Source organism: Pagrus pagrus (assembly GCF_965226575.1).
Source record: "Pagrus pagrus genome assembly, chromosome: 16".
In the NCBI taxonomy this organism is placed as follows: Eukaryota; Metazoa; Chordata; class Actinopteri; order Spariformes; family Sparidae; genus Pagrus; species Pagrus pagrus.
The window spans coordinates 24,315,174-24,328,554 of record NC_140200.1 but is presented as its reverse complement, the minus strand read 5'-3'; the positions used below and the strand labels follow the sequence as shown (position 1 = coordinate 24,328,554).

The window sequence follows — 13,381 nt, the reverse complement described above, 5'->3', positions numbered from 1 at the left end:
ACATCATGCTACCAATTAACATTTAGAAAATTGATTTTTGACATGTGTGAATCGTGGGAGATAAGAATCTCGTTTGATGTGAATGGATTTTTTTTACCCGCCTCGAGTAGTTGTGCAGAAAAACGACATGTATGTGTAAGATGCAGTGGAACAGATAAAGACAATGGAAGGTATCTTGGTTTGTTGATGTGAGAATAGTACATTGTGTTGCTTACTATTGAATAATTTTGTGTATAAGTTAGTGGTGCAGCCTAAATTTATGCACGGTTTTATATTCTCTGCACCTAAATTTCAAGGTTAGCAAAACTGGTGGTCATACATTCTGTATGTCCAGGGCTATTTTGGTTCCCTAGTCAAGATGTCCCTTGTAATATTTTAGGGCTATTTTATTGTGAACAACTTTTTATTGAAGGTCAAGCTATGCATTGATAACTAGAAACACAAATTGTTAAGGGGGTTATGACCAATTAACCCAAATGTAGACAAAACCAGACAACAAGAAAAGCAGTTAAAGGCACAATATGTCAGAATTGGTGAAAATATTCAAAATTTAAAAAAATTATCAAAAGAAAAAATATATATATATATAACAGTTTTGACATTATGACTTATGTGTGTTGTGTTGCTGAGATATCTCTTGAAGTTAGCATGCCAACCAGCCACCCTCGCCCCGGTCCAAAGCTCCTACGCTAACACAGTTCTCTGAGGTCCAAGTTTTGACTGCTAGTGGCATGGCTAACTGAATTAACTAGCAAACAGCTATGGTTAACAGCCATTGGCAGTTACTCAAAATAATTTTACTATAGAAGTGTACTGCCCCCTATTTGTATTGAGTGTGAATTGAACAGGTGGCTCATTCTTACAAATTGCACCTTTAAGGGTTTTTTGCAAAGCTGGAAAGATACTGAGGGAAGGGACCAGGGAGTAGAGGCTGAACAGAGCTGAGAGGTGCTGGTCAAGACAGTTTTCCTGGGGTACTTGGGTGAGTGCGTATCCAGGGCAAAGTTGCAGGTAACTACCCTTTTCACAGCAGATATTTTGACTGTTCAGAGCAGGAAAAGTGCAGGTGGAATTTATGACATTAATGAGGGTTGCATTCCATTTGGGTGAGCTAGTTCCAGGGCTCTGGTATTGTCCATGCTCGCTCACTGACATGGTTACTGGGACACTAAATAGAGTGGAGCCATCATTAAAGTTATTGGTCAAATCTGTGCATTTTCTGCTTTGACAAGTCAAACTGTCTGCCACGAAAAGGGTCTATTATGGATGAGCTGCAGACTTGAACAGGCGAAGAGGACAAGCAGGATGAAATCAAGGAACCTAAAAAAGATGGAAGGGTCATTATGTCAAGAATCTAGCTTTGGTGTCAGACTGTGGTGACAGTTGTATTGAAGTCAATGGACGATGCAAGGGGAAAAACCCAGCATGCAGTATCCACGTTGTGTGACTGCTGATGAAGAAATGCCTCCAGAAAATGAAAGATCACACTTCAGAGAGCAGGTTGACAACTGATGTTTATATTAACACGTTTTTCATTCCTCGAGTTTGAGTAGGAAAGGCTCCTGTTCGCACTGATTTCACAGTGTAGGTGCAGTCTCATCAGTGGAAATCAGTCGGACCTGCCCCGTTTGATCACAATATTTTCAGCCCTATCAATCATTTGGGAAAAGCATCAGTCACTAACCTACTCTCTGAAGTGTGTTCTTTCAGTTTCTGGAGGCATTTCAACAGAAGTCTTGGGACGTAGATACATTGGGTTTGAGTGTGTTTCTCTGTGCATTTCATATTAACTTCAATACAACTGTCACCACAGTCTGGCCCCAAAGCAAGATTCAGTGACGTAATGACCCTTCCTTCTTTTTAAGGTTTCTTGGATAAAACAAGGAACTGTCAGGGTGGAGATGGCAGAGCAGAGTATACTGGACTTAACCGGACTTAACTGGACTTTACTGATTTGATTAGCCACAAGTCACTGCTATACGGATGTTGTAGAAGTTATTATACATGTCTAAAATAATAAATACATTTGTAAAACATCACTTGAAATGTGACAGAATATTCAACCACATCATGATACAGAAATATGTAGAGGTTAAGTCTGGTGAGGTAACCAAAGTGCATGTTATTATCATGGTCTTTAGACCTGTCTATCAGCAGCTTATGTTAGCCTTGAAGTCTCACGCTCTCGCAGACTTGACACCTGCAGACAATCATCCACACTGAATGAGAGAGGGAAGGAAAGAAAACAAAACTAATGCCAATGTCACACCCCACCCCTACAATGGATCACCATATGATGCACTGGGCAATGTTTGTTTGGATGACAAAAAGAAGGCAATTAAAGAGGGAAAGTTCAAAAAGTCACATGTGGACGAGCAGTTATGATTCTTCCATGCAATTTGTTTTCCAAGTAAACAAATTATTATTAATTTGAAGTCATGTGTCAGTGCACCTGGCAAGTATGAGTCCAACATTCACTGATTTTAGCTCTGGTTTTGGTCTCTACCAGCGTCTGAGGACATATTTGGCTCTTGTGCAACTAAAATCTTCATTATGTTGGTGCTGAGCAGATAGTACACAACAGGTTTAGAGCTTTTTTGAGAGCAGTGCAGTGAACCAGAACAGTAGAGCTGTAGCCTGACAGCTAAACCCCTTTACATTATCACATTATTTTCACGTCATTTGATACGTTGTTATCACAAACGTATCAATTAAAGCTACTTTAAAGCCTCAATTAGTGCCTTCAATTTCCTGCCTTCTCTCTGTGGATTGTCACATTCTGCGGAGTGGGAAATTCAACACATTTTACAGTTGACCCTCAAAACATTTCTTTTTTTGAAATCAGGGATAGTGGTTTTACTTTTAACCCTATACTATGCTCTTCCCTTGAACGTTTGAACATAGATTACACCTATAAAGCAGCAGTTTTTGATTTCCTTCATTTTTTGCAGACTTGAATCAGAAGAACTTTACAATGTTGCCTTTTAAAGCTGTCAAAGCCCCCCTCTAGTCAGTTTTTCTTCCAGTTTAACGGTCAACATTCTCTCTCAAACAGAGAATGGAGAGTGGTTAATAGTCATATTCCATTACCATCGCAACCAGACTGCTGTTCTAGCATCATAGCATTAGCATGGATAAGCGGTAATATGAATATTAGGATGGATAGTGAAGCTGTCACTCAAACATGAGGTCTTGTTGTGTACAGGGGTGTGTTGGTCCGGTGGTGTTCACAGTCTGACAGCTAAACAGATCCTTTACTCATCAAATAAAAGAGAAATGACCCACACTTCAACACACAAAGCAATGTTACAGGACCAAACAACAGTAATGTGGTAACTGGTAGAATCTTTGGCAACTTTTATGAGGAAAAAAATATTGCATCCATATGTTGAAAAGCCTCTGTCATCCTGTCTGTCAGGGCAGGCGGCTACAACAGTTGAATGGTGGTGATTATGTGACCTGATTCAGAGCAAAACACTTAAACTCATCATGTCTTTGTCTCCCTCCACTATTGTGTTGTTGTAATTACTGTCTATGGCAACTTGTATCAAAAAAAATCACTGCGACGATCAGCCCTCCTGACCGAGAAGTCAGTGAACTTTCCCCCAGAAAACAGCATCCCTCCCCGCGAGTGACAGTCACACAGGGTCTGCTGTTTACTGATGGTGATTATGTAATTATGTAATTTAGAGCAAAAAATATAACTTTTCACAATGCATGGTGGGTCAGGATCTCAATCACAACACATTATAACTGCATCAACATGATTATAAACAGTCGATGGACACATGTTAAGATTAACAGATGGAAACTGGGGGAACACTTTAAAAAAACCACACAGATGTCAATGTCATGATGTGTACCACCACGCCTCTTTTGGTTCAGACTGCTTGGTTCAGTGTCAACAAAGGTGCGTAAAGATGAGCCTTCGTTGTGGCGATAATGCGGTGTCTCTGTGTGATAAGAGCTTCAGATTCCACTATAGACATACTGTATGTCATTGTTGTCAATATAATAATGGCAGACCATGTAGCTTATACGCATTGTCAGGAAAGAAAAAATATGAAATATCATACCAAAATACAATTTGTTGCCTTATAAAGTTATCGCTAACCTGTTAGCAAACAATTGGCTATTATGCATACAACAGAATTAATTAGGGCAATTAGCAATAATTCAGAGTTGACTTTATAACCTGACAAATGTAAGTCCAACTAGAAAATGCATCTAATGCTGAAAATGCAGCGTGGATGCTGAAATTTTAATATTTACAATATTAATGAGGTAATGATACAAACTTTTCCATAAATGAACAAACAAGCTGTTCTCAGAGGAAAATAAACTCCCAGAACACTGTTTGAAGCTAGAGAGGTGGCAGGCCACATATAAACAAAGTAAAACAGTATAAACTGTGTTGTCCTTTAAGGTCAGTTTGTTTATTCAGTTTATTCAGTCATGAAAACAAAGAGAGTTTGTTTATTCAGTTTGTTTAGGCAGAAAACATCCGCCTCATAAACTACAGTGATGACAGTTCTCTGTGGGTGTGTGAACGTGAATGATCCCTTTCACATTGTTGGCCATTTTATGTATTATTTGCTCTTAGAAGACAGAAAGAAAAATGCTCCCTCTCACACTGTTATGGTAAACCGTTGTGTTGTATACACACACAGTAGCATAAAGTTGGTCAACATAGTTACAATCTGCACAATTTTACAGCCCAATGAGCTGAACCCTGTCAGGGTTCATTGTGTCAGTCCACATTATACATGAGAGACACTTCAGTACATGATGTAAACATGTGTCAATGTAAACAGAAAATGGCTTTGTCTCTCACACTGCTGCATTCTTGTCTCTCTGGCCACAGTAAACCAAATCTGTTTTCATGCTGAAGCTAAATCAACACACAATAAGCCATGAAAAAAATGTAGTTGTCAGGTCATTAGATGGTGCCCCCTGTGCTCCTGTGCTGACACTGTGGAAGCAGAATGGGGGTAGATGGGTTCATAACCATACTGTCATATCTGTCTCCCCCACCACTCTCCTCTTTCTCCCTCGTTACGGCTAAATGAAGTCTCTAGGGCAAAAGTATCTTTGTATATCTATTTCTATACATTGTACACTGTATGTAATGTTGTCAGACATTTAGGGATGGTGGCATGAATGTGTTGCTGCCAGTGGGAGTTGACTGCCTGATGTACATGCTCCAGCCTGAAGCTTTTACTTGTTATGTTGCATTCACAGTGTTCTCATTGTGACAGAAAGACAGCTGCTGCATTCAACATATGTTTGCTTTTAAAAGGCAAACTATGGAAATGGCAATTTCAGATGTCACAGTTGCATCCATTTTGATAGGAATGAGATGCAGTCAGGTTGCCTTAGCAGGAGGAAAAAAAAAAAGCAAAAATTAAGGTAAAATTAAAGGAACTGCACACCTGCACAGCTGTTTTCAGCCAAACGGATGCTCGAGTTGTTCAGGTTCATGATGTCACAGGACTTTATCTGTTATTAAGAATGATAAAGATGTAATTTCTTAATTTTACCTTAAAATGTGCACAAAAAAAAGGAATAAGACAGTCAGAGGGCTTACGCTGCATTTACACTCCTGAATCCAAGAGCCTTGTAGTGAGAATGACTGCACCTTAAGTTACGAGCCACATATATGTACCTCTGTGCCAGGTCAAGTGGCAAAAACACCAGGCTTTGTGGCTTTTTTGAGACAGATGCTGTGTCCCTTGGAAAGTATTCACTCCCTTTTAACTATAAAGTGCACTATATTTACTGAGCCATTGTAGTGTCTGCTTTACTGTAGTGCCCACAATGGAATGAAAAAAAAATAAAAAATTATAGTTATTTTTATCGATGCTTAAATAGCCGTCGAGTGGATGTCTTTACAATAAGTACGTACATCGACTTAATAGGTTAAAAACTAGAATAATATACAATAATTATTTCAAGAAGATAATAAATACATTATTGGGAAAACATTTTATGCCTGGTTTAGGTGGAAAGGTTTATTAATTCAATCAGAAAAAGAAAATGCAACAAAGTGCAATATAAACTTAGTGGTGGACTTGAAACATGTGAGTTAAGCATCCACCAAAGCCTCCGCTCCACTTAAGAGACAGAATATACTGGCAGACAAAAACATCAGAAGTGTGTGGGGCAGTGACGACACTGTGACCATCAGTAACATGCAGTTCTCACGGGTCAGTGGGGAGTGGTTTTGGTGATTTTGCTTTTCTGTCATAGACATGTCAATATATATAAGACATAAACAAAACCATAAAAATGTAACGCTGCTTACTTTAAGACAGATGGTCAAACGCAAACAAATGATTGAAGTTGTATTCAGAAACAATGCTGTATTCAATTCATGTTGCGTTTCATGTGATGCAAAATCAATGCTGACAGCAAAGAAACAGTGGTGGGAAGATTTCCATGGTTACAGATTGTGAGCGTTTAGGCCTTTGAATCAATATCTTTTGTTGCTGAGATCTTGGGAGCAGACGAAAGCACCGATTTACTCATTAAATGAATGTTGTCGCCTTCTCATGAGCACTCTGTCTCTGTATGTGGTGTGGGTAGAAAAAAAGGGGGGCATGATGAAAATAACTATATATCCCTTTTCTATGTTAGAGTGCTGTAAAACTAGCTAGTTCAGGTAGACAACTCAAGCTAAACTGCTATACACATGACATGCCCCACTGTCCATAATCATCTACCAAACGCACCCTGTCAATCCGGCAGTCTATTTAAGCGGCAAAAATCTCCCAAGTGTCCCTCCTCCTGTCACTGCCACCGCTGCCGTGCGTCAGTCTCGCTGCTCGTTCTTCAGCCCCACCACCACCCAGGCATCCACCTGTAGACTCCGACTGGGGGGTTCAAGATATTTTGCTCATCACTCCCCAACATCTGTATGTAAACATATCTGCGGAGAGTGACGAGGTCGGAACCTAGACGCCAAAGTTGTCTGACGTGAGTTGTCTGACTGAACGGTCAATGCGATGAACTGAAATGCATTAAGGAAACGATCTTTTAAAGATGCAATATATACGAATTTTTGTACAAAACATTAAATTTTACAATTTTTGACAGAATGTGAAGAAATAACAGTTTGACATTATGACAAAGACGTCTACTGTGTAGTGTATTGTGTAGAAGAGCTACTGAAGTTAGCAGGCTAACCAGCTAGCCCAGAGTCTGAAAACCTTTCTCCCAGCAGTCCAAAGCTCCTGTGTTGGGGCTGAGCTAACAAGCTAACAGTAGCTACAGTCATGGATGTATTACATTTTAAAGAATACAGTTGGCAGTTACTCTGGTGATGAGTTGAGTATGAATTCCAGGTGGCCATTTCTTACATATTGCACCTTTAAAACAATATCAAACAAATACTTTCAGATAGGAATTAGTGTATAGACCCTGACTCAGTGTGTCTGACATCCATCTACCCTAATGATGAGGTGAGATTCAACCCCTAGCCTGAGGATTTCAAACAGCGATCAAGATCATCGAGAAGGTAACAGATCAAAGAAATGAGCTTTAAAGCTTTAGATATCAGGAACATCTGAGAATCACTTCACAGATTGAGAGGCGGGGCTTCTTGGATTATGGTAGCGCGCTCCCGTCTTTTAGGTCTGTTAGACAGCTGGCAACAGTGGCTGTATTCAGTTCATACCTCTCTTATAGGACCAGCGTACAGTGTGTTACTATAATGAAGCCTGGCAGAGATAAAAGCACCACTGACCCTCCCCGTGTCTGTGTAAATCAAAGAAACCAACCATTCTGAGCAGTGTGTCTTAGTTGAATAAAACATGATTTTCTCAAGTCCTAATGATAGGTCTGAATCAGAAAATATTCAAAAGATGTTGGCCTCTGGCTTCACTCTTCACACAGCCAAAGGGCTACCCATGCTGGACATTAGACTGTTGAGAGTGCAGGCCTGGGAGGAACAGTTCCACCATCTTTAAACCACCCATCTGGTGAAAATGTAAGACTCAAATCCAGCCAGACCAAAAGCTATATTTTTGCTTAGTTTCATTAATTACTGATTGTTAGTTGCCCTAATGAATTGGCTAAGTTCTATCTTTAGGATAATGTCTTAAAGGAATAGTTCACCCAGAACAAAAAATTCAGTCATTATCCATTGAACCCAATGCTGATGCAAAGTCAGGTGAAATTGTCTAGGTAACAAAATAATTTCTGACAGCAAAACAGTGTTGGAACATTCTCCTGAACAGCAGGGGTAGAAATAAAATGGTTCCATGTCCAACGTAATCTAATTTTCTGAAAGCCCAGAGATCCCAAATCGATTTGAAAAGATGTTATTTACAGACAGGTTGGGGCTAACACTTTTAGCTTAGCAGCTACAGTGAAGATTTCAACTTTAAAATGTGTGTAAATAAACGTCTTAACAAATAAATTTGGTATCTCTAAAATAAGATTACATTGAACAAGCTGTATGGAGCCATCTGATGTTTGTTTTTTGTTGCTGTTTCTGTACATTTTAAAACAAGTCTCCAGCTACTTCAGTTGTTTAGGAGAAGGCTTTGTGCATCAGCACTGGGGGAGGAGATAATGACTTGATTGTTTTGCTCTGGGTGAACTGTTCCTACAAGACATTATCCAGGAGATGGGGCTTAGCCAATTCATTTGAGTCTTACATTCTGTACTGCCAGTCGGGTGACCATGACAGTATGCTTCCTGTGCTTTCTCTGTATTGTGTAAATCAACTGGCTCTTCATTTATCTTCACTTCATTGTGATCTCTTTTGTCAAACATGTCTCAATCCATTTTAATTAAAGCTTTGACATGTAAGCAAGACTTCACAGCCCCCATCTGCAGTATGTGTTTTGGTTTCTGCATGAAACCATATAATCAGCTTATATAATAATATATTAATAATATTGACATAATAACCTTGTCTAATGTGCCTTAAGGAAAATATGAATATGTTGTATATACAGGTTAAACATAAGCAGGCATTTGAATGCTTCTCTTTGGCATCTTGATAACATGCACCTGTGTCTGCAGGGCAGCTATACTGTAAGATTGTAGTGTCATTTTGTGTTTACTGGGCTTTTCTTATCAGAAACCTTCCCTCAAGGTGAGCCTTATCTACACTGTGATTGAAAATGAAATACTCTGTGTGTACTATGTCTGTGCCTCTTTCCCCCTCTGTGTTCTTTCTCAGCTTTGACTTTCAGATTCCCAGCCCACACTTTCATCTACACGACCTAGTTCAATTTGGCCACTTCATGAAACACACCTGTGTTTGTATTCTACCTGCACCTTTCACTGATATCTATGTTTATAAAGTTTCTTGTAACTCAAAAACTCAAACAATTTACTTTTTAAGGGGGTCTGGGGATATTGTGGCTTCATCTGTAGTGAGATCAGTTGAAACAGAAGCCAGGACCACTTCTGAATGTGGTCTGAGTGATCGGTACACTTCTTGGGTGCACTCACCTGTACGTAGAATTGTGCAATTGCGAGCAGATAAACCAAGACACACGTTGATGCCAGGTGAAAACAGGCCAGGCAAGAAGAGTCAGTTGATTCTTTTTGCTTTGCCTGCTACTGTAGACTTGAACCACATAGTTCAATGCTTTTATGTGGGATGCATCAAAAAAAATAAACACATCTGTTCACACCAGCTCAGGGACAACACATCGTTGTTCCATTATTTAATGCATCCATTCTAAGAGTGAAGGACCCACGGTGCATAGAAATGTATGTAATTGTGACCGGTGTCTCAGAAGTGCATTTATCTCAAACTGGCTCTCTGTCTTACAGGAATCATGTCTGCTACAGGGAATGGCTACGTCATTTTTATGACCATCAAACGCAAGACCAAGTTGAAGCCTCCTGAGCTCATGACTGTTAATCTAGCCATCTTCGACTTTGGCATATCAGGTACGACATTGTGTGTAGAGTTACTGCAGTCAACCAATGTGGTTTGTTGATTGGACACTGTTACACAAAAACATACCCAATCTCAAATAAGGTCCCACGAGGCAAACTGGAAGGTACAGAGAGAGACAGAGAGAGAGAGAGAGAGTCTCCACAGCTCAGTGTACTGGCTGCTACAGGAACCAGTTATCTATGGGACCCGTGTCAGTGCAGTTTGTCAGGTGGGGTCGACTCTGCTCAGGCAGTTGTGTGTGTCTAATGTGGTGACTCTGGGACATGTAGTTCAGCTCGCAGGTGCAAACATGGACAATGCAGCTCCTCTTGCTCATTTAAAAATAGATTTTAATAATATAATTTTAATATAAACATGTGCTCTGCTGTGTTGTTGATGACACGCTGTTCTTCGGAAGTGTACTGAGATGATGGTCGTAGCCGGCCGATGTGTCTGTGAAACCCTGGTCGGGGTCAGCGGTGCGGGTGGCTCTGTGTCTAAAGAACACTCGGCGGGGGAGTGGCGGCTGAACCTGTGGTCCAAACAGGGCAGAGTAAAGATGTGCAGGGTTTTGCTGTAAAGGAGGCCGAGCTGCTGCAGGTCAGACTGGACAGTGAGGCAGAGGAGCAGGTGATGGAGTCTGATTATAATGAGGCTGACGTGGGTTGTGAGGCTGAATCCGATAGTGTTTCTGTAGCTGACAGCGTCTCTCAGAATGTAGACTTGTATTCTTTAGAGGAGATTAATGTTTTTTTGGATGATACATTTTGTAAATCGATAAATGTCAAGGATTATTTTCCTTATGCTGGAAAATTCATTAAATCAGTGACTTCTCTTAAGAAGGTTGTTGGGTTAGATTTACTGGAGGGCAGGAAATCTTATCATCTCAGGAAAATGTCACTGGTCTAAGGAAAATTTAAAGGTTAATGCCAAAGGGGTTCAGAAAATTAAACTTTCAAGATAAAAGTACCATGATCATGTCTCTTCTCTACTTTCTTTTTCTGTCTGGTTCTTTATTGGTCTGTCTCTCCTCTTCTTATATGCAGGGTTTACACACAGTGGTAGTACAAATGATATAGACTGGGGCTTAGGGTGGGGAGGGCAGCATGTCCTCAGCCATGGGACAAATTCTATAATGACTTCCTTGCAAACACAATGTTTTATTCCGCTTCCTTAAGGACTAAGTTTGTTGAGGCTGGCATCATTAAACTGGGCCATCTCACAAAAGCATCCATGGAAACACCTGGTGGTGTCACTGACATCAGATCCTCTAGAGTGCTGAGGAGGATTGTGGAGGAAGTCTGGCAGTCCCCGTCTGTGCCACTAAGAGTGTTTGCTGAGAATCGTGCTCTGGTTGACCGATGGAATGTACCAAGTATGTTTTTCCCTCCCTGATTATCAGTCCTGCTGTTGGGGAGTGGCGAGAGGAGAGTGGAATGCTTCTTTCTGTGAAAACACCAGTGCTGGGCAATTTCACCTCTTGTGGGAAGAAGCAGCTGTATCACAGCTGTGTGAAAGTGTTGCACCTTCGCTGTCTGGCTGAAGTCAAGGAGTCGAGGTGGAATGAGGCTTTTGCTTCAGACCGTACCCCTAAAGGCAGGCGGAGGGTCCTATATAAGCCTCCTGTTGAGAAAAGCGTGGCTGACCTCCAGTGGAGAATTATACATGGAGCAATAGCCACAAACAGACACAGAGCTCACCTGGACCCAAGCACTGGGGAGGGATGTTCTGTGCACAGAGGGAAACACTAGAGCATTAAGTGGTTACTTGTCCTCAGAATGGGTGGAAGCTGTGAGAGAGAAATTCTCTGTCCCCTGTTTGTTTTTGGGCCTAGATATGTATTAAGAAAAAGATCGATTTTGGCTCTAATTCATTTCCTGTTTGGAACTGCAAAGCTAGCCATCTGGAAGACCAGGAAGAATCAGATGTTAGGTCAGGGCTGGACTGATGGAGTGCAGAGTCTGAAGGGTCTGGTGGCAGCCTCCTGAAAATAGAACAGGCTTTCTATACCCTGACCAGCAATCTGGACACTTTCAGGGCTCTGTGGGGGATCAGACAGGCTTTATGGACACTGAAGGAAGATGGTTCACTGCTCCTTCATTTTTAACCTATTATAGCGTGTGTGGCACAGGATTTTTTCTTATAACATGATGTAAATGTTGTTTTAAAAGTCAAGTCTCTGTCTCTCTCTTGGTCTGTCTGTGTCTCTCTGTGTGTGTCTCTCTCTCTGTCTGTCTCTCTCTCTTTGTCATGGATTAAATGAAGGACGACCTACCAAACCCAACATGTCTACACTAGGCAGTGCTGATTATACTCAGAGCCATGATGATATTGATGATTTCCTGGAGAGGCTGATTATCCATGTGAACTACAGTGTAGTTCTCGAACTTGACTGTAATTGGCTCAGCTGTTTCAGAGCTATAATACTAGTGATGTGACCAACTGTGATTGGTTTAATAATCAACCTCTGACATTCAGCTTCACCCAGTCCTTTTGCAATTTACAGTGCTGCACCTGCATGGACCAAAATAGCATGGTTTCCTTGGAGATGCCAACACAGCCCAAAACCTACTGCTTTGTACTATTGGTTGAAATGCCACAATACAAATTGGTCCTCAGTGTTTATGAACCCATACCAGGGTCTTCAGTTAAGGATCAATCAAGGGTATCTTTGTAGTCATTCCCTCAATGATACACTTTTTAATTTCATTTTCAATTTTATTTCTTTTTTTTTATGTTTTAATTTATTTTGTGTTATTTCTGTATTATTTTCCCTTTTGCATTTACCCCATTTATTTCCACAGACTTTATTATTTCTGTACATTCTCTTTTGTCTTTTCATCTTAGTTTAGCATGTGCAGTTGACCTTAGTTTTGGAGGCATCCATTCATAAAGCAAATACCAGGACAAAAATGGAAATTTTGATTATCTGATGGCACTCAGGAGATCACCCTAGCTAATAAAAGATTTCATGATGGGAATATGAATGTCATTTCCCTTCAAAATAAACATGTCCACCTCCACCGGACCGGCTTGTAAACATGAGGCTGGAGATCAACACAGAGAGCGGGTGTGTGACGTCATCCTATACTCCAGATGAAATTACACCTCTCGTTCTCCATGTAGCGATTTTTTAATTCCTTCAGTCTTAAATAATGCATTTCTGCTTATTGCTCCTTTAAGAAAAATTATTTCTACAATAGATTAAGTGATTAAGAGTTTTAGACTTTTGGTTGGACAAGGGAAGCAATTTCAGGACGTCACTAAGGGCCCTCGGAAATGTTTTTCACAACTTATTGACCAAATGATTAATCGATTAATATAATGAAGTAATAATTAAAACAATCAAACAGAGTTGTTGATGGGACAGATGACTGTGAAATAATGGGACAGAGCACCAGCAGCCGAGGACCACATCCTTTCCCTCACTGAAGACAAGTGCCACTGTTTAATATGTGTCAGGTCCTGGCTCACCCGCCT

At 40.5% G+C, this 13,381-nt stretch overlaps 1 protein-coding gene across 1 annotated transcript in view; it reads left to right on the top strand.

Annotated features, from left to right (window-relative positions):
• Nucleotides 1-13,381, top strand: part of opn5 (opsin 5) — a 61,148-nt gene that overhangs the window by 24,568 nt on the left and 23,199 nt on the right. The window contains exon 3 of the mRNA XM_084377053.1: nucleotides 9,793-9,912. Coding sequence (XP_084233179.1) covers nucleotides 9,793-9,912 — 120 coding nt within the window. The remainder of the gene's footprint in view (nucleotides 1-9,792; nucleotides 9,913-13,381) is intronic.